We start from the raw sequence: 20,783 nt of genomic DNA on the forward strand, positions 1-20,783 counted from the left end.
AAAATGGGAGACTTTAGAAAGGCTCTAGAATAGTCATTTCAGAGAGTAAAACAACTACTTATGGAAGCCCTTTACTGCCAAAATCACAACAGGAAGTCCTAATTATGAATTTTAAAAACACAATTTTAAATTTTAATGTCATAATTACAAGAAGGAAAGTCATACTTTTGACATGTAATGTCATAATTTTGAGACTGCTTCAGTATCTTCTAATCACTTTGAATCTCAAAATTATGACTCTAAAACCTGAAATTATAACTTTTCTGTTTGGGCTTTGATTTTTTGGCAGAAATGGGCTTCCATAACAAAATCATTGAAAGTGAAAAATGTTGATTTTTCCTGTTTTACATACTCTGGTCCAACAGATTAAATCATGTCTGAGCCCCTGTTAGCTGCTAACGTCTTAGTTTTATCAAACATTTCTCCATTAATAAATCAATCAAACTGCAGGCCAGACGTTATAAACCACAACAGTTTTCATTAGTAAACAGCTGCCTGTTTAGAAGACAGTAATTATTGAGCTCTTTGTGCCCTTGGCTTCTTTCATTCTTCCACGGCTTAGAAAAACATTTCCCTCATGACACAGAGCCGAGGTATTTGCTTACTCTGGCAGACAGCTGATAGTCGACTCTCAGTGTTGGTGCAAGTTCTCTTCACTTCCCGCAAACATTTATAGGTTTGAGAAAGTTTCATAACATAAAACAATACAGAACACCTGCTTTGTTGTTTGCTTTAAAGCAGCAGGAGCCACTTTGTCTGAAAACCTGCATGGTGACAAATTTCAGAGCCATTACTTTACACCTCTAAACCTGTAGGAACAGAAACCCGGAGCCGTTCGGCTGATCGTTAAAAACCGCCTCAGCCTAAAGGAAATCTGATTAACTGGCAGGGTTTTATTCTGACTCATGAACACTGTCTCGGATCCAGCCTCTTCGGGGTCCATCTTCTGCTCACTACCAATAACAGTAATTATGCAATAAATCTTTCCATGGAAACTGCGGATAACAGAGGCAAACACTTTGTTTTTTGCCAACAAACGGCGAGTTCAGGTGCCAGATGGAGAGTTTTTCCTCCCAGGTTCACAGCGAACTCACCAGATGAGGAGGAAACATCGTCTTCAATGTGACGAAGGCTTTGCGGAAGTGTCTCACAAACAGGGCGCCTCCTAGTGGCCGGCAAGGTACTGCATGTGTAGCAGGGATTTTATCTTAAAATTATTAATGTGAAGTTTATTTTGGCTCAGTCAATAATTTATTTATTGGTGTATTAACTTATATTTCGCTGCTGTTGACAGTCGGTGGTTTCTATAGCAACCAGTCACCGACAGCGCCGCCATTTTTTCTGTTGCCGTTGGTAACTGTGGATCAGCTCTGCGTTTTGTTTACAATATATTTACACATATATTTTAGACAAATTTAATCTTATGCAATGTTTACAGAGTAATTTTGTGATGTTCTGTATGTTATTGTTATGTTTGATTTTATAATTGTTCATAATTGACAACCTGAATGTTTCTGGTGTGAAGTCAACCTGCTGGACCCGAGATTTCAACGAACGTGGCAAGAAAGTCGCCGAGTTGGCAACAGTGAGGTGACTATAGTTAAAGAACAGAAATCAAAGCTTTTCTGGTAAAGATCAGCGATCGACCAGAAAACTGCAAACGGTGCATCCATACTAATAACGTAAAATTAACTCCATTCAGGACTCGACGTCTCCATTACATAAACTGGTGTCAAAATGACGCGCTTCACATTTATTCATCACTTTATAAAAATAAATTACTTTTGGGAGTATTTTTACTTTGCTATGCTTTCTATTTTTACTAGAGTAATTTTATTATGAAGTATTTTTACTCTTAAGTAAAATTTCTGTATCTTCTACCCACTGAATGGAAAACAAACTCTTGTTACTGATATGAATTATTGCCATTTTGGTACTTAAAATACCACAATTTCCACTTAACTTTACATTTTGGTCTGATGATGATTGATAATTTGATCAGTTACTCAGATGTTTCACTCTTGTGTGATTTCGTTTTATTTTTACTTGAATAAAAACAGGTTTAGTAGTGCTGCTCTTGCTTGAGTGAGACTTCTGGCTGCTCTGCATGAAACCGGCTGAGAGGTATGTGAGCTGACATCACTGAATTTCCTCCAGGCGTTTTCAGATTGGCTTCCATTCAGGACTCAACATCGCCAACTAAACGGCTAAACGGGTATTTAAGTAAATAAGCCAGCATCAAAATGCCACACGCTACATGGATGTAGCAGCTACTTCAGAGGGAACTGTGGGTGGTTTTCTCCTGGAGAGCAGCGAGGGAATGTGGGTGGTTTAACGCTGCAGCCAGCGAACGCAGAGGAGGAGGGAGAGCTGGATGGTGAAGGCATCCAGTTTAAACCGACCGTCAGAGACAAATCATCAGAGGAATGGCGTTCTAATTCTGCAACAGTGATGATGTAATATTAGTCATTATCTTGGCGAGGCAGACGGGGTGTGAGAAATCTGTCGGTCTCCGTCTGAAGTGGTAAGAGGGTGGGAACAGGTGCTGCCGTCTCTGCTGTTTAGACGGCTACCTTCCCACAGGAGTTACTGTTTCACCCTCGACTCCCTCATTCGTTCATTTGCTCACTTCCTTTCTGTCGAATGCAAACATCCTGATCAAATTCTGTTCAGCTAATGAGTCCAGATTGTGTGAAATCCTTCTGCATTTTGCTTTTTTTTTTACTTCCGCTCCTCCTGGATGAATGAATCCTCTGTTATGTTCATTCACTCCCTGTAATGCAAAACCTTTCAGTGGATGATCAGTGTAGCATAGCGAGTTTTATTTTTATTCATCTTGGTGAGAACTTAAAGGGCCAGTTAACTTCAGTTGTCATAAAATGCTGTAAATATTAAATATGACTTAAATTAAATTTGACTTTATAATTTAACTCCTTGAAATTGGGTGTCTGTCTCTTTAAATCTCCAGCTCTTTCTGAAGCTCTGCCACCAGGAAGTCATCCCAACATGGCTCCTCTATTAACCCTTTAATGTTTTTACCAGCAGCTCCTATAATGAACCCAGCAGTTTCACCAGCTGGTTGCTATTTGCTGCTGGCTAGTCTGAAGGAGCTGGGTGAGGGAGGGGCTGTGGCTGGAAGGCGGGGCTAGGTCCACTGAGGCTTTTTGTAGCTGATCAAAGGAGATTAAAGGATTTCTCAAACATAAATGAAAGAGTCAAAGCAGCACTCCTGGGAAAATCATTAGAACTTTATGGGAAGCTACAAAAACAACTAGATTTTGGATAATACTGTCCCTTTAAACAGGCCGAGATAGTTTTCTTCCTAGCTTTTTACAGTTTTGAGTTTATTTTTTTCTTGTTCCAAAGGGGTAATTTTAAATTTTTTTAAAAATCTTTAAGATATAAAGGGCATGAAAGTGACATAACATTGGAGGGAACTGCTAGCTAAAACATTAGCAATAAAATCAACTTCATGTTCTCTTTGGAGCCATTCAATGTGTTTTTCAAGACTTCAACATAAATGGCAACATGGGAAATGGCAGGAAAGGCTCTTTACAGCTGAACAAAAGCATCCCCCACAGTATGACGCCGCCTCCTCTCTGCTTCACAGCGGAGATGGTGCGTTCACAGAAATATGCAGTGGTAGTTTAGTATGCAAATTTCAAATTCATAAAGGTTAAAACCTTCTTTCTTTCTACTGGAATAACTAAAGTTCAAACAGATTACAGCAAAGCAGCACAGAGGATTTGTTCACAAGCTTAAAGCCATCAGAGAATATTTGCACAAAGGGAAATTGTCAGAGTTTGTTGAAGTTAATCCTCAAAGGAAGAAAGAGCTGCTAGCTGCACTAGTCAATAATTTGTTGTTTGCTTAATGGCAACATTATTTAACTGAAGGTAATTCCTACTCTTATTCAGAGTGGGCTAGGGTTCAAATGTTTTCTTACAAAAGTGACACTCCTAAACAAAATAAATGAGTGAAGAAATTATGAGAACCAGCAAGAATTTAACTTTTGGAACAACTCTGCTTTTCATTTATGCAAGAATTAGAAAAGTTCAGGCAGTGGATTCAGATTTAAAAACAGTGTTCGGATGCAGCCTGTCAAAGACAATTTAAGATCTTAAAAAGGGAAAATATAAGGTGCTTTTTATTAGATTTAATTTATTTGTAAAAACAATCATTTTACTAAAATGCAGACTTGAGCAAGCCAATATAATGCAAGAGTGAGCCACATGCTGTTCTTGTTGCCAAAAAGAAAAAAGAATTGAGAAAAACACAATCAACCTCAGAAAATAAGGATTCGGTTTGTTTGGTTTTTTTTGTATCTGGCACACCTGCAAAACATTTATGTTTTTACAATAATTTATTGTTCAACTGCCAAGAGAAAAGTGACTGCAAAATGTAAATAAGTAAGTTATGAAATAGAAAATGGAAATACTAGAATTTCAACGTTTCTGGCTCCCATTGCAAAAAGTTTGACCTGCTGCAACGTAAATAACATACCAGGATTTAGATGTACTATTAAAAACACAACAGCGTCCTTTTTGTGAACTCTGGGAGCCGTTTGGTCAGAGACCCGGTAAGAAGATTAAAGCATGTTTGACTGAAAGCCTTCTTGATCAAGTTTCGTTATCTGCTGGGATTTTGGCTCCAGAACCTCGACTCTGACGTCCAGGAGGTTTTGGCTACAAACGCCAAGCACACCTGGATTATTTAGAAGGTTTAGACGAAGAACGTCTCCTCCTCTTCCGACTCTGCATGTGCAGAAAACTGGTTTTAATTTGCAGAGCAAATATTAGCAATGGGTGGTCTCACTGTATGGAAAAGGAGTGCCTCAAGCCGAAGAAAGGTTGTTGATTTTGAAATTCAAACATTAAACAAACAGACCTTTCTCTTCAAAGGTCAATACTTTTATTTTTGTCTAAAATGTTGAAGATTTACATCATGATTTTAAAACATTTCCTGTAACCCTTTGACCAAAGTAAGAGGAGATAAAACTGTAAAAATGCAACCTATTCTTCACAGGACTGCAACTAATGATCAATCAAGTAATGGATAAGAGAATCAATTGATCTTGTTCTGAAGATTAATTTTACATTCTGCAGATTTTTCATTTAGCTACTAAAGATTTATTTATACAACATTAGAAATGCATTAAAACATAATAAGCAAAAAAAATCTTCACTTTTGCTTAAGATCAAAGAAATGTCTGAAAAGTAAAAACGGGATTCCTTTACTGAACGCTCAAAGGATCCATCTGCAGCCAACTTTTTAATCTGTTGACTCATAACTGGGCAGTAAAAGTTGCTTAATCGCAGTTTTTTCTTGCATAATTTGAACCAGGTGATGCTAAAAAATGTAATGTAAAATGTTTCCATTTCTTTAACAGTTTCGGTTTAATTGTTGCTCAAAGTGTGTTGATTTTTCTGCAAATTGATATATTTTAACTATTAATCGATTATTAAATTAATTGATTATTTCAATTTATTAACTGCGATTAAGGTGATTAATTGTTTCAGCCGTAATCCTAAGTTATCCAGACTTCCAGCTCGTGTTGGAGCTTTCTGTCCGTCTTCCTTTCTATTTAATCCCAGGTCCACAAATAGTGAATTTCATCTGGATAATCCTGGACATATCAGTCTGGATTATCACCCCGCCGAGAATAAAAACCGGTGCAGCGAGACGGGATGCATCCTCTGAACTGAGCTGGACTTTGAGGCCGTTAGCGAGATTTATGACGGATATGATGAGCTTGTTTACAAACACCAACAACTTTCCTCTTTACTGAGACACAGAGAGAATAAACAGCTGAAATTACAGCAAATGATGCAAATTGGAGAGAAGTAGAAGAAGAAAGTGAGGAGAAGTGGTCAGTTTGTCTTCCAACAGCTTCAGGCTACAGCAGCTTTTAAATATAATAAATGCAATTTATTCTATAGAATATTTTTAAAAGACTTTAAATGGTCACTTTTTGTCTTTGGGTTAGAAATCAGGAATCAGCAGAATAAGGCAAAATTTCAGCCTCAACAAAAATCTAAACGTCAATTTCAAGAGGTCAGACTGTGCAGACATTACGTATGTAAATAAACTTAACAGGGAATGAAATGAACTATTTTTCAACAAATAACATCCTATGGAAAGAAATGTAACTCTCCATCCTGCAAAAATGTAAAGGTTTATTTTAAAACCTAAAAAAAGATTTAAAATGATGGTTCAAAATTACAAGCAGTCTATTTTCAAAAGGTTATGTAACATTTGCAGCTCTATAGACGTTTCATTTATTTGGACTGGGAACAAAATGTTTCTTTCACTTCTGAAGGTTTCAGATCCCTGCAGTGGTTTGATGCTTCGAAAATGTTTAAAACTTTAATAAATAAAGAATCTTCACTGTAAAGGTCGCAGCCTTTTCTGGGTTCCCTGCTGTTTTATTGCCGTTTGCCTGCAGCCTGATGCTTTAAATGAAACCTTGTGTCAGCGTTTAGAACGAGCGGTCCGGTCCGTCAGGCCCGGTTTGGCTTTATGGACCAGGGAGGATTTAGGGAAAATAAATTACACAACAGCCGATAAAACACAAATGATTTATCGGCCGGACAGATCCGGAATGGAAAGCAGAGATAAAAGGATCGGAAACAGAAGAGCGTCAGAAAAATTCAGGATTATTTTCCTTCATTTAGAGACGCAGCACCTCTGAGTTTCACTGCATGAGACGATAGGAAGAGTTTCCAGACTAAAAAGCGTTAATCACTGGGACTGATATACAAAATAAATAAAACACCCAAAAATAAAATAGACTCTTAGTCTCCATTAACAGTAAATGTACTTGAATAAAAACTAAACATGAAGCCAAAGTGGAAATAAATACTGCATTCAACCAAAAGAGTGCAGATTATGAAGTCTGTATATTATATTGCCCTTCAGTAATCATTAGATTTAAATAGAGAAGAATTCGACTGCCTGATGCAATAGTTCAAACTACAGGATTTTTTACCCCAAACGACAATCTTAGAACGTTCTTCGTTCTGAGATTGTCACTTGTGTGTTACGGTAGATCGTTGCGGCCGCTCCGATCTAAATCGAGGATTTATCCAGACTGGGAATGCAGCCTGTTGAATGTGACCAAAAGAAAATGACAAATCTTGTTCTTATACCCAAGAATAAATTTCTTCCAACCAACAGGAAACAGGAATGAAGAGAAGTTTATGTATGTATCTGTCCACATTTTATCTCAGAATGTAAGCAGATTGTAGAAGTAAATTCTGGGTTTGACATTCATATGAGCATAAAAGCAAAATTAAACTATGTCCACCCCTGACTCCGGTCAGAACCCGGTCCAATCTGAGCCACAGAGCTGCAGTATCTGACTAGCATAACAAACACATCCAAACAGTGAGCAGGAGATAAGGAACTTTATCTCTGCCACATCCGGGATAGCGCGGCCACTGAAACAGAAGCAAAAACTGAAAAGCACAGATAAGATGACATCAGAAGTGGGTCGAAACGGGTCAGAGCTCCAAAAACAGAACCGGGCTGACATTTTTCCAAGGGAGCTTTTACTACGCAGATCCTCCTGTAATGGCAGACTGGTGTCTGAATTGGAATGTGAACACACTGGGTCAGCAGGTGGAAAGCTTGGAGGAGTCGTTCTTACTCATGGGTGTCCAACTTGTGGCCCGGGGGCCATGTGTGGCCCTTGGACTGTTGTTTTGTGGCCACCAAATGCAGTTAAAGAAATGAAACAAATTTGTTTCAATGGAGAATGTTAAGGAAGACAAAGTATTGATAATAATCAAACCCAGGTCTATCCACAGGCTTTTTACTGCTGCTCTCAAATCAGCTTTTATTTACTGTATTAAACTTGGATAAATACAGCAAACATTTTGAAAGAAAGTGACCCAAATCCCATTCTTATAACTGGGAATAAATATGTTCAATCGAGTCCAAAACAATTGGAAAACTAGAAGAATTTCTTTTAATATAGCTAATATGCAAAATCATATTTATGTTGTTGAAAATAATAATAAAAACACACAAAGAAAGCTAAAAATTGCAATACTGCTCAGTTCTTGAGTAGACTTTTTACCAAATACTTTTTCACTCTTAAGTAATTTCTTGGACGAGTACTTTTTAGTTTTATGTGAGTGAAAACATGTTGAAGTAGGTTTACTCTTACTTGAGTACAACTTTACAGTAGAGAGAGTATTTACACATGTTCCAGCATGTCAAAGGGTCTAAGAAGTCGCAGGGCAAACACAGGCTGAGGCTGTATATGCTCCTGTCAGGGAGATTCAGCGGGAAGCCAGCAGGATTGCGTGTCTCAAGTGAAAAGAATGTGGGAACCCGAAGGAAGTTTGTCTGTTCTTGGACAGCGCTGTGGGGGAAGAGGTCTGATATTTAAATTCCAGTAAACACAGGAAATTAATTGACCTTAGATTAAATGAGAATGAGACGGTCGCAGCTGAAATGTCATGAGAACATCATGTCCTCTGTGAATCAGAAAGGTCTGCGGCTCTGATGCAGGCCGTCAAGTGCAGTCAATGCACTCTGAAGGCAAATGCGACAGAGAAGAGTCTCAATAAGCCTTTTGTGTAGCGCAACTCAATAGGTAGCCTGGTTTTATTTGGAAGGTATGCTACTTCTTCGTCTTTGTTCTGAGCAGATTACGTAAACAAAATGGAGTCTGTTTGCAGAAAAAGTCCCAAACATTTTTTTCTGCAAATAAAAGGAAATGCGGAGTTCGAGCAGGGGTGTCCAAAATGTATTTGTGGCCCATGGGCTGATTGTGTTGTGGCCACCCGACTGCAAATGTGGCTCACAAGAACATGTGATTTATCTTGGGACATCCCAATGTGAAAATATTGGACGGCAACAAGATAGAAATAAATATAGACTGTTAATATTGGCTAAGTTTAATTTATCTGGCCGATATCGATATGTTAAAGATTGAATAATATCACTTGATATCGATGTTGGTGCTGATGCATTGCCTGGATTAATTGACTCATTGCTTATTGTAACTGGTCAAATTGCAGATACTGACACATCAAACAACTGTATCAAACAAGTAGCCCTTCGTGTTGCGCTGTACCCGTGAAGTAGCTCCCAGTCTCAGAAAGGTTGGTGACCCCTGGTCTAGAATTTGAACAGTTCTTCTTCTCAACCTGTTCCCTGCTTCACGGTTAATAAGATATTTCCCTGTATAACAAACACATTTAATCATTTCTGACACCTGTTGCTGGCCTGGCCTCCTCTGACAGGACGTCTCTGAAACACATACAATTTAGACTAAACTATGACTGCATCATCCTGGGTTGCACGTTTGTTTTGATGCCATGTCTGATGTTTGTCTCAACAATGACGGTGGAGAGAACTTCTCACCAAATAAATGGAGTCCACAGGAAACCATAGCCCACACATTTGTGTTTTTCTCGCTGTGTTTTGTCTTGCATTGCTACAGTCAGGACAGAGACTGCTGCAGCTCTTCACAATCCTCCCCGCGTTACACATACCATGGTCAACTGCTGCTGAACAAAGAGACAAAGCTGCTGCCTTGGCAACATGGACCCGACATGGTTGTGTCAGGCTGCTTTCGAGAGAAACTCAGGCTTAAACTGGCGACGGATGCAAAGTGACTGCATAGCATTTATATATCAATTCTCCATTTTTGGTTTTCCTACAAAGGAGCTAGCTGGTTTAGCATGAAGCAAGGCTCACTGCAGGTGGGAAACCCCAAATCTCTGACCTCCAGATTATTCCTGTAAATTCCCCTCCGACATCCTGTTACGTATTACAGCTCAATCTGGGAATATTGGCAGGAAAAGCAACAGCCAAAAGGTTTGAATAACGATAATTTTATTAATCAATTATTCTAACGATTAATTGAATTAAAAAAATGAATTTAAAGTTGAGACGAAATGGCGCCTGCTAGCCATAAAGCAAAGACCAATCAGTTGTGGAGGGGAACAATATAAATGTGAGATGATTGCTATAGAGACGACTGCAACCGAAGAGCTGAACTCAGGAGCCCGACAGACTTTGGAGGATATTTAGATATGTAGGATGCTTACGATTTTTCTTTTTCACCTTAAATGTAAAATATATAAACTACTTCTACAGATTTGGATCAATTACGGATTTAAATATGTTGCTCTGTCAGCAAATTACCTTTTCTAGAGTCTTTATATTCCAATTCATGACTCCTAAATTAGCTTAGAAGTGAAACAATTAATCAGATTAATCATCATTAATCTGATTAATTGTGATCAATTCATTTAGTAATCAAATGATCATCAACTGGAGACTAAAATAAAATACTAATGGCTGAAAGGACACACTAAATTAGTTGATTTGAATAATTGACTAGCCATGATTAATCCAATTGATTGTTCAGCCCTAAACTAAATTAATATTTAATCAATTGTTTATTTTGGCTCAAACTCTGTAAAATACCACAGTTTGCTTCAGCAGAAAGAAATAAGCTTTTCACATGTTAGGAGTGTCAAAGTATCAAATAAATGATCAGTTACTCACTAAAGGAACGCTTCCCTGTTGCATTTAGGCAATAACATTTTATTTACATCTTTTAATGTATTTTAAATATCGTATAAAAAGGCTTAAATGGTTGCATAAAAAAACATGTATCCGATTAACTGACTAATCTTCAGAATAATTGATTACTCATAATTGTTAGTTGAACTCTTAACAATAATTGATTAATAGTTCCATGCAAGTTTAGGCAGCTGTTTCTTTAGCATAAACCAGTTATTCTAAAGGACCTGATGTAAGAACCAAAGCTCTATTTTTAGTGCCACTTGATATTTCCTCCTCTCCGTTTCTTGCTCTATTCAGAAAGCAGATGAAAGGATGAAGACTGACATCTCCCTTTCCCCACTCATCATCAACCTTCGTCGCACAAAAACAACTTTATGCCCCCAAGATGATAAAAACACTAAGACCACTGCAGTATTAATATAATATTTTACAGGCTACTTTATTAATTTAAGGAAAATACAAAAAACAAGCAAGTAATAAAAATAGAAACTGGGAAACCGTTTTTATGCAGCTGCTTTAACCTGATTTTAAAGTCCATTCCACGCTGAGGAAAAACAAGCTGAGCACCAGTTTAGGTCAATCAATACTCTGCAAAGCACAGAACTAACAGTTCCCATTATAATGGAAACGTTACACATGAAACCCACAACCAACGTTTATTTTACAGGCTTCAAAATAGCACAAAACGTTCAAAGATAAGGAGCTTTTTTATACACAAAGAGGAAGGTTTTCTCTCCAAATAGGTAGTCACTGCAGGGTTCTTGCACAATGTGTGTGCAGAGTGTGTTAACCACAGAACAAACAATCTGGCCAGCACATGACTGCTTCTAGTATGAACACCATGTGGTGTCACTTCATTCCTCCCGACGCTCTGCTAGTTAGCTTCCTGTTAAAGCCAGGAAGATGTTGTTCTTTGTTTGCTTTGCTTGTTGTTGGGACGCCAAAGCATTCCCCCCGCTGACAGCCGAGGCCAGTCATGTTTTAAATATTAGCTCCAGCCAGTAAAACCAGACTGAACAAAAGTTTTGACTCACCATTTCGTCCAAAGCGTAGCGAAGTAACCCATGCTCGTAAAGGATGAAGAATCTTCTCTGCCATTTCTGTCAGGGAACAAATACAACTGTTTGAATAAAGTTGTGTAACATGATTTAACTTCCCTCTGCGGTTAATAAAGTATTTTTAAAATTGAATTGAACAAGTTTAAGTTGTTTTTAAGTCTGGGACTGTTTTCCATTTGATCTTTTGAGCCTCAGTTAATAAATAACGATTAATTAATGATCTTAGTCACTGAAGAGTTTGTTGCCACGCTTTCTAAACATGGAGCTTCCAATCAAGCTGAACAACATTTCATCCACAAACATCATCTGCTCCAGATCATCCAGTTTAACATTTATTTCCTTCCACTCAAACAAAGAACGTCTGCAGTAATGTCTCTGGGTCGACCGGGTTTAGTGACGCACCAATCAGTTTTATTCGACCGGCTGGCTCCAATTGGGCGAAAAAGTGATGACAAGTCAGATGTTTTTCTTGTAAATGAAACCTGGAAAAACTGAAAATTCCACTTTTCCTTTTCTAGACGATCCAATAAGGAAAGTCTTTGATGCTCTTTGAGTTTAACAAATCAGAAAAGAAGTGAGAAATCTGCTGGTGAAAAACACTAAGAACTAGGACAACACTCTTCGGTGTAGGCCTTTAGTCACTGAAGGATGAAGTTTTTTACTTTGTGCAAAACTTGCACAAAAATTTGCATAAATATCCACTTATATATAAAATAAAATAAAACATAAATTAAAGTCCTATGTTTATGCATTAATCGGTGAATTTTTTGTGTCTGTAATTATTTATTGACAAAACCTGTCACGATAAATGTTGCTGGATAATAAATTGTCACAGAAGTTATTGCGATACACAATAAAATTGTTATTTGGAGACCATTTTAAATCAATAAAATGATAATAATGGAACAATATTTTCAAGAACACATTCTCAAAGATCAATAAACTTTCAATTCTAACTAACTTTTAACACCAATAACAAAAACAACCAACAGAAACAACAAATAAAATTAATTATGAAGTCTCTGGAAACAAAACGGTCCTTCAAAATAAGAGTTGGTTGAGACCAAAACACCAGACTGAGGATTGGTGGGGATATTAGTCCTTCACTGATTTGAGTTTCTGTGGAATCGCTGCAGCTCAAATTAAGTATGTTTTGTTTTTTAGACATGTTTTTAATTTTGTATTTTCTGCTAATTTTATTTATCATGTCATTTTTACAAAAATTAATTTTGATTTTAGTTTTATTATTTATCTACCTTAGATGTTGAGATTGTTGTGAAGCACTTTGGTCAGCTGAGGTTATTATAAATATGCTATATTAATAAACTTTGACTAAAAAAGAGAAAAATGTGAAATTATTGAGCTCGTTTTAGTATTTTTTTTAATTTATTGCTTATGGCAGCTGGCCAATTGTTGAGCGATTTATATATTTCCACTTTCATTTTCAATTTTGCCAGTTTTGGTCCTCCATACCCAACACAGAAACACACAAATACATAACAGCAATTTAGATTGATCAAATAACATAACAGTCATGTCTTTGGAAGCAGGAAGAGGTTAGGATTCAAACTCGTGATCTTCTTTCTGCAAGGCAGCAGTGCTACTAGCTACAATGCTAAACACCAAATGTTATCATTTCAAGATCAGAGTCATCTAAAATATTCAAGCTCAGGAACATGATAAGACCACAGACTAATAAGCTGCTATGCTGAAACGCTCCTAGATATTAGTCACTGAACGCGTCAGCCATTTTACTCTGTTATTAGCCGACTGCTTACATCAGTGCTACGTAGAAGCAGCCAATTACAGCCCAGCAAGGAGAGGCAGAACCTATCAGGGATGATGTCAAAGTGGCAGCAGCAGACTGATGACAGGAGATCAAGGGGTGCTTTTCCCAAAACACACATGGAAACCATCAGCGCGGCTGTGGGAACCCGGTCCTCCCCCACATGCTGCCCTCCCCTCCCTCGGCGCGTTTTGGGATGAACCCGCAGCATAATCTGAGAGCTGATAAAGTTAAGCTCCCATTAACATGATGTAGGGAGGTGGGAATCCCAAAATTATGTAAATATTCGACTCATTATTGCCTCACAACAAGGATGTCTGTGATGGAGTGCCAAACTCCCACAGGAGCACTGTAAAAACACAAAATATTAGAGTATTTTTGGTCGAGTTTCTAATGCAAATATCTTAGTACACTTGTAAAAAGATGAAACTAACTTACAAGTAACTTTTCAGCAAGATATTGAGTCAATAATCCCTTAATATTCATAAACAAGGACAAGATCCACTGGAAGATTCTTTGACTTATCATTTTTCACGTTTTAAGATCATCAATATTAAAGAATCATTGACTTAAAATAAAAGTTATTTGTAAGTTATTTTGTATTGTTTCAAGTGAACTAAGATATTAACATCAGAAACCAGACCAAAAATATTTGGTAGGATTTTGTGCTTTTGCAGTGTAGCTGCTGTTCCTTTGGTAGATTCACTGCAAAAACACAAAATCTTACCAAGTATTTTTGGTCTAGTTTCTAATGCAAATACTTTAGTACACATAAAATAAGACAAAACTAAGAATTAACCATTCACCACAACATACGAGCATGTTTTAAGTAAATAACAATATTGATAAAAAGTACTAGTTCCACTTATTTTTTATTTCACTAATAGACATTTTTTTCCATGTTTTAACAGAAATAATCTGCCACTGAAACTAAAAAAATTTCATCAATATTAAGTAATTACTGAAAGGAAACCAACTCCCACTTCTTGCTGAAAGTTACTCGTAAGCTAGTTTTGTCTTATTTCAAGTAAACTGAGATATTTACAATAAAAACTGGACCAGAAATCCTCGATAAGATTTTCTGTTTTTGCAGTTTGTTAATGGGAACCTGTCACACTGAACTGTTGGTGCAACAAAGAACAGAACAGTTTTTCATTTTCCTCATTTCGCTGTGATATTAGGCGTGTGAAGTGAAGCAGAAAAACTTACTCGAGATCGGTGTAAGGGGTTGTCGAAGTTTGTTCCTTCTGGTGCCAGTAGCAACCATCCTCCATATATGGGTTTGGCCTGGTGGGATATGGAAGCAAAACCACAGAAAATTAAAAACTAAAGAGATTCTGACTGATAAACTGGCAGCTTTCAGGCCTATAACATTAACAAATTTTACTGGACAGTATTTACCCCAGAAATTATTGATAATGTTGTTATTTTGAAACAACTTAAAACCAATATAATGACAATGGCATATTGATGCAAGTATACGCACTCAAAGGTCAAAAAACGTCATTTTTTAAATAGAATATTTACCACTTTAATAGAAAATATGTTAAATATCCAATAGAAAAAACAGAACAATAATTAAAATGGATTATGAAGTATCTAGAAACAAAGTTGCATTTGAAAAAATATTTCTGATGTTGGCGAAAACAGGCGAAAAGGGCATGTAGTTCAAACAAACTACTTAAGTGTCAAATGTTTGTCAAAATGCCGACTATTAAACGATATTAATGGAGCAGCTCTTTAACAAGCTCATTTTAAATTTATTGTGTGATTAAGTTACTATTAGGGCTGATGTAGTTTAAAAATACAAGTTTTTTATGTCTGACTTGTTTATGTCTGATTTTTTTTTTTTTGCTTTCTTTTCTAAAAACAAAATTACAAACAGATATTTTCAAAATGTGGTTTTTATTTCAGTCGTCCCTTCAAACGAGGAATGTTGTATGACACAGTATCAAGGTCAAGTTCCAAGAATTCAGTTACTTACTAGAATAAATTCATAGTATCAGCAGAATAAAAATGTGATTTTACCAGGAAAAACATTATTAAGATTGAAAAGAAAAATGTTGTTAGACATTTTTGCAAAGATCTGACAGTTTGTCAAATTTTCTTCAAAACAGAATCAGTTATTTGCACTGTCCTGTCAAAGTCGTGCTAATAGTAATAATTTGATGTTAATGACTTAAAAGATTAAATAATTTCTTATCTGTAAAATTTTAACTTAAGATTCTTGACATTCCTCATTTTAATATTTTCTTTCTTTTCCTCAATATTACTTCTTAATTTCAACTTAATTCTGGTCAATTACTACCTTTCAGAAATATATGCAAGAGATTTTATGCAAGTCTCTTGCATAAAATCCTAATTAAAGACATTTTAAATGTATTTGCAATGTGAGTAAACGTGTGTGACAAATTCAGGTGAGCTTGATCATTTTTGTTTACAGAGACTTCATAATGTATTTTATTAATGGTTTTGGTTGTGTGAGTTTTTTTTACTTGTTTTTGGTTATTGGGCTTTTATTGTAGATATTTAAAATATATCAAATGTTGTGTTCTTTACAAAATTTACATTTTTGCATCATTATTGCGACATATTAGTTGGAAATCGTCTGAAAACAACAATATTATTGCTTGATTGTAATTGCGAAAGGCCTACATGTTAGAAATGGTGCAGATTGAAAGCATGGGAAAGCTTTGGAGGCACTCTGACCCTGTTCCAGAACATTTTACCACGCGTTTCATTTTCTAGCATTAGTCACTAAGTGCCTGGAGTTGAGCTGGCTTCCCTCCAGAGCACCATGCTGCCTCACAAAGAAAAAAATAAATAAAAAGAGCCAAACGCGTGATTTTTCCCTGCGATCATGTCGGTGGGCGGCCCGGCAGGCGAGTGGGCGGCTGGAGGAAACGAGAGGCAAAAAAAAAACCCAAAAAAAACCTGTAGATCACAAACTGGAGAGAAAAGCAGCAGAAATCTATGGGAGAACCGACACAAGCAACCACTGCAAGAACAAAACCAGAACTGGTTTCTAATGCAATTATGATGGTGCTCTTGAAATGAGACTAAAGTAACACATAAGCAATTTTTCAGCAAGAAATAGGATCTAATTTTAAGTAAATAATCTTCATATTGATAAAAAATACTGGCTCCATTGGCAGATTTTTCTCCTTAGCAGATGGGTAAAATGTGTTAAGCTAATAATCTGACAGTGGAACGAGAACTTTTTCATCAATATTAAGGAATTAATTGCTTAAAACAAGCTCTTATATCCTGATGAAAGTTTATCATATTTCAGGAGTACTAAGATCATTTGCAGTAGAAACTAGAGATAAAATACCTGGTAGGATTTTGTGTTTTTGTAGTGAAACTGGGATCACAGCAGTCATTGTCAGCGCTTTTCGTGGAGCCAAAAATAAAAAAAGAATCTTGAACTAACTTCCTCATTGCTTTGTGCACAGAAGATCAATTAAAGTTTATGGTAAAATCATCCAGATACCTCCAGAGCTTAAATATCCTCTCTTTCGTAATGCAATTGAGGTTTATTACATGCCATCTTCCAATCTGAGGTTGTGATTACAGCTTAGATTGTAAAAAGCCGAGTATAATCTGCAACAAAATCCTCTTTCACTTTGATTAAAAACACATTCCTCTTCTGAACGATTGCAAACAAAATGATTCATAATCTTAACTTTTCACAGCCAGGAATTTGACCCACAATGATAGAAAAACCCTCATGTTTCAATAATATGACAACAAAACAAAATGAGCGCAGGAAAAAAATTCTCCTCACATGACTTGACAGAACAGAGACAAAACTGAGATCAATGTAGATCATTTGTTCCCCTTCAGCAGTTAAACGGAGCAACTTGAATCTGTTCTGGTCGAGATCAGAAATGAAACTAAAGTAGAAGACTATTCTAAAAATATGGGCAGAAAATTTATTTTTCAAAACTAGTTGCTAACTATGAAACAGTATCAATAAGAAAATAAACATAATTAATTAAATTAACAGGAATTGATGGTGTTTGTTGGATGTATGTGAAACAAAAATTAATCTTTTCATTCACATTTAATAAAAAAAGAAACAATTAGAAGGTCTGTAAAGATAAATTTGGCTAAATCTTAAATTGTCCCAGAAATTTCAATAAACAATAATATTGTTGTTTTGAGGCTATTTTCAAGTGTATAAGAGAAATAATGGCATAATAATGCAAGAAAATATTGCTTTAAATATCCAGAATAAACAAAGAATAGAAACAAATAAAATGAATCATGAAGTCTCTGTAAACAAAACTGTCGTTAAAAAATGTCCAGTGAAGACCAAAGCACCAAACTGAAAACTTTCATCATCCAGTTTTTGGTGGAAAGAGAAAAATAATAAATTATGCAAATAAAAATGATTGATCTTGTTTTAATCTATCATGCAATTAATTGACTTATTGCTTATCCTGGTAGGAATGACAATGAAAAAATACTTTATAATGCAAAATATTGGCCAGTTGGCATGAAAGCCAAAACTCTGAATAACAACTAAATATTTCATTCATAAAAAGAAACTATATATATTCTGGTTATGAAGTTGAACAAAAAACTTTCTATTTTACAGAGATTTTTTCTTTTTTCCATCCAGGCTCGCCGAGCCAAACACCTGGAAACTGATGACGAGTCTTAGTTAGTCACCAGTGTATCAACTTTATAAACATCTTGTCTAAACTGATGACTAAACATATCAGATGTTCAACATGCTCTGATGCATCCTGAGGTTTTGTTTTAGTCAATTTTCTGCTCCAGTTACGCAATAAAATTAACCTGAGTTTATCTCTGTGGAATCCCATCCTCAGAGTTTATTTGGGTGTAGATAATAAACAATGAGGGGAAAGAATTACTGTATATCATCAATAGGTATTTGGAAAGAATGTGATCAATTTGGGGATCAATTTATCAACAATCATCTACCAAGTAATACTTTAATCAAGTGAAAGTTTGTAGAAAAAAGAAGTGGTCTAAGCAGGAAACCTTGTGGTACTCCATAATCAATAATGGTATACACAGACGATTACTATCAGCAATTGTCTGTGTCAAACTGGAATCTGTGAGATAAATATGCACCAATATAATACAATCATCTATCATGACCTGCATTCAAAGATTTTTTTTCCACTGTGAACAATTATGTTTTAGTGAAACTCCTCCTACTCAGTATCTACAGTTTGTTCTGTAAAAATTCACTGATTTTTCATAGATTATATCTAAAATATTCCCAAGAAAATGCTGCGTAATTCCAGTTTGGATGGCAGCCATTTATTTTCCTTAGTCCTATTGAGCTGCAACACCAAAAGCGGTCATATGGAAAAATGTAGATGCTAGCTTCTTTGTTTCCTCTGTCTGTTTCAATGCATATTAAGGTATATTTGGTGCTTGAATTACTAAAATAGGCAGTTAAAACTTTTTTATTGAGGTATTTGTGAATACCGGGGTCCACTGCATTTGCCACAGCAACATAAATAATAATAAATTGTGCCAGCTTAATCATTTACATTTATGTGTTAATTGCTAACTAGTGTTCCAGCTATCAATTTGATTAATTGGGGCAGGTGGGAGGGATTTATCACCAATCACCTGCTGAGTAAAACTTCACTCAAGAGAAAATGTATAGGGAAAAAAGTAGTCTAAGCAAGGAGCCTTGTGGTACTCCATAACCAACACTAGTGCACTTTATCAGTGCATATTGAGGTAAACTTGATGTTTGAATTACTAAAAATAATCAATTATGAGCATTTTCTTTTTTATGGGTCTCAATTATCCACAAGTACCAGTGGTTCACTTTATTTCACCAAATCAATATAAATAAATTGCTAACTAGCCTCTCAACTATCATTTCTATAAATTCACTTTAAGATAAAATGACATAAGTCACTTTTTCTACAAATAATACAAAGGTCAATTCTTTCAATACTTAACCAGAAATTCTTTCATTTGCTGTTCAGAAGATGTACAGAAAGGTTTGCCTTGTTTGCCAATGCCTCAGGCCGGCTTTGTGTTGTATCCTGATTCAACCGCATATGAACACATTCCCTTTGGCTATAAACTAATTATCTCCAATTAGCATCACCTTTGCACTTAGTAGTCAATGATAAACAATCATAAAACGACATTAATATTAGATTAATGGACATGTAGATAATACCTGATTTAAGTCCTCATCGCTCAGCAGATGTGACTCTCTGGGTTTGAAGCAGTTTTGACATTTACTTTTGTTAAAAATGTTGGCTTGAAATTTCCGACAGACGTTTTCTTTCAGTGACATGATGGCCGGCAGAGAAGAAAGTTTTTAAGAGGAAAAAATAAAAAACAACCAGTTTGAGGCTCCCAGGTGGAGGGGAGAGACGGGTAAAAACTGACTCCACCGAAGAAGAATGTCCATCAACAGGGGTGAGAGCGCGTGGGTTCACCTGTCCTGCGTGACGTGATGCGGTTGCTCACCGCGGCGTTAAGTCAAATCAGTCATGGTGCGCGCGGGGGTCGGGCTCGTGCAGCTAACGCGGAGCTGCTAACTTTTTCTCCCCCTCCTGGAAAAGTTGTACAGTCAGCCGTTGGGAGAAACACGCAGTCAGTGCGGGGTTTTAGCCTCTCAAACGCGTCTCGCAGCGGAGTGACGACGCCTCACAGGTGACGCTCCGGGCCTCCAGCTCGCTGCAAACGTCCCGTCAGCCTCCATCGGCCGTAACGGCTGCGCCGAAGCGAAGGAGCGGGACGCGGAGGGAGTCCACTTCTTCGGCCCTTTTCGGACGTTAAATGAGTGACATCGTCGTGAAACAATCTTCTCAATGCCTCTAACGTTTGTCTTCATAGCCAAACACCGCTAAAAAAAACTTCAAACACGCCGTCCACGCAGCTGTCACGCCGCTGGATCCATTCCCGTGGTGTGGCTGCTTTGCTCTGCTGCGCAATCTGCGGTTGATGTTTTCGTGAAAGTCCTCGTTCTGGCCAAACGGGGAAGGGGGCGGGGCTACGAGGAGCGGAGCGCAGAGTGGCACTTAACCTGACCAATCACATGTCGGTCACGCTTCAACTGTCCAATGAAAAGCATCCGACTGCAGGGTCATCTTGTCTTCGTCATAGGTGGGCTTTAAAGAGCCAACGATGCAAAACTGATGTGATCAAAAGTATTTTAACGCAATTTTCTAATTATTTAACTTTGGATATTTTTGCTTGTATTTCCTCTAACGCATGTAAAGCCCTTTGAATTTACTTTTTGAAAATATGCTAAACAAAATTACCTGAACTTACCTTTTATATTAATTAAATAATAATCATGAGTCATGATTGTTATAATTGATTTTAAATTAAACATTATCATTTTTATTGCTTGTATCATTTTTCTATGTAATTGG

The 20,783-nt window shown here is 36.7% G+C and overlaps 1 protein-coding gene across 6 annotated transcripts in view; it reads right to left on the reverse strand.

Moving 5' to 3' along the window:
• The window catches only part of si:ch73-103b11.2 (227 kDa spindle- and centromere-associated protein), a 54,147-nt gene extending 33,777 nt beyond the window's left edge, over positions 1–20,370 (reverse strand). For all 6 annotated transcript variants that reach the window (XM_055057760.1, XM_055057761.1, XM_055057759.1 and 3 more), the window contains exons 1-3: positions 19,577–20,370; positions 14,602–14,679; positions 11,583–11,648 (exon numbers count right to left, since the gene is read on the reverse strand). In XM_055057760.1, coding sequence (XP_054913735.1) covers positions 11,583–11,648; positions 14,602–14,679; positions 19,577–19,696 — 264 coding nt within the window. In that variant the 5' untranslated portion in view covers positions 19,697–20,370. The remainder of the gene's footprint in view (positions 1–11,582; positions 11,649–14,601; positions 14,680–19,576) is intronic.
• Between the last annotated feature and the right edge of the window lie 413 nt (positions 20,371–20,783).

This window comes from Poeciliopsis prolifica, unplaced genomic scaffold (genome assembly GCF_027474105.1).
Source record: "Poeciliopsis prolifica strain line A6 unplaced genomic scaffold, Auburn_PproV2 SCAFFOLD049, whole genome shotgun sequence".
Classification (NCBI taxonomy): Eukaryota; Metazoa; Chordata; class Actinopteri; order Cyprinodontiformes; family Poeciliidae; genus Poeciliopsis; species Poeciliopsis prolifica.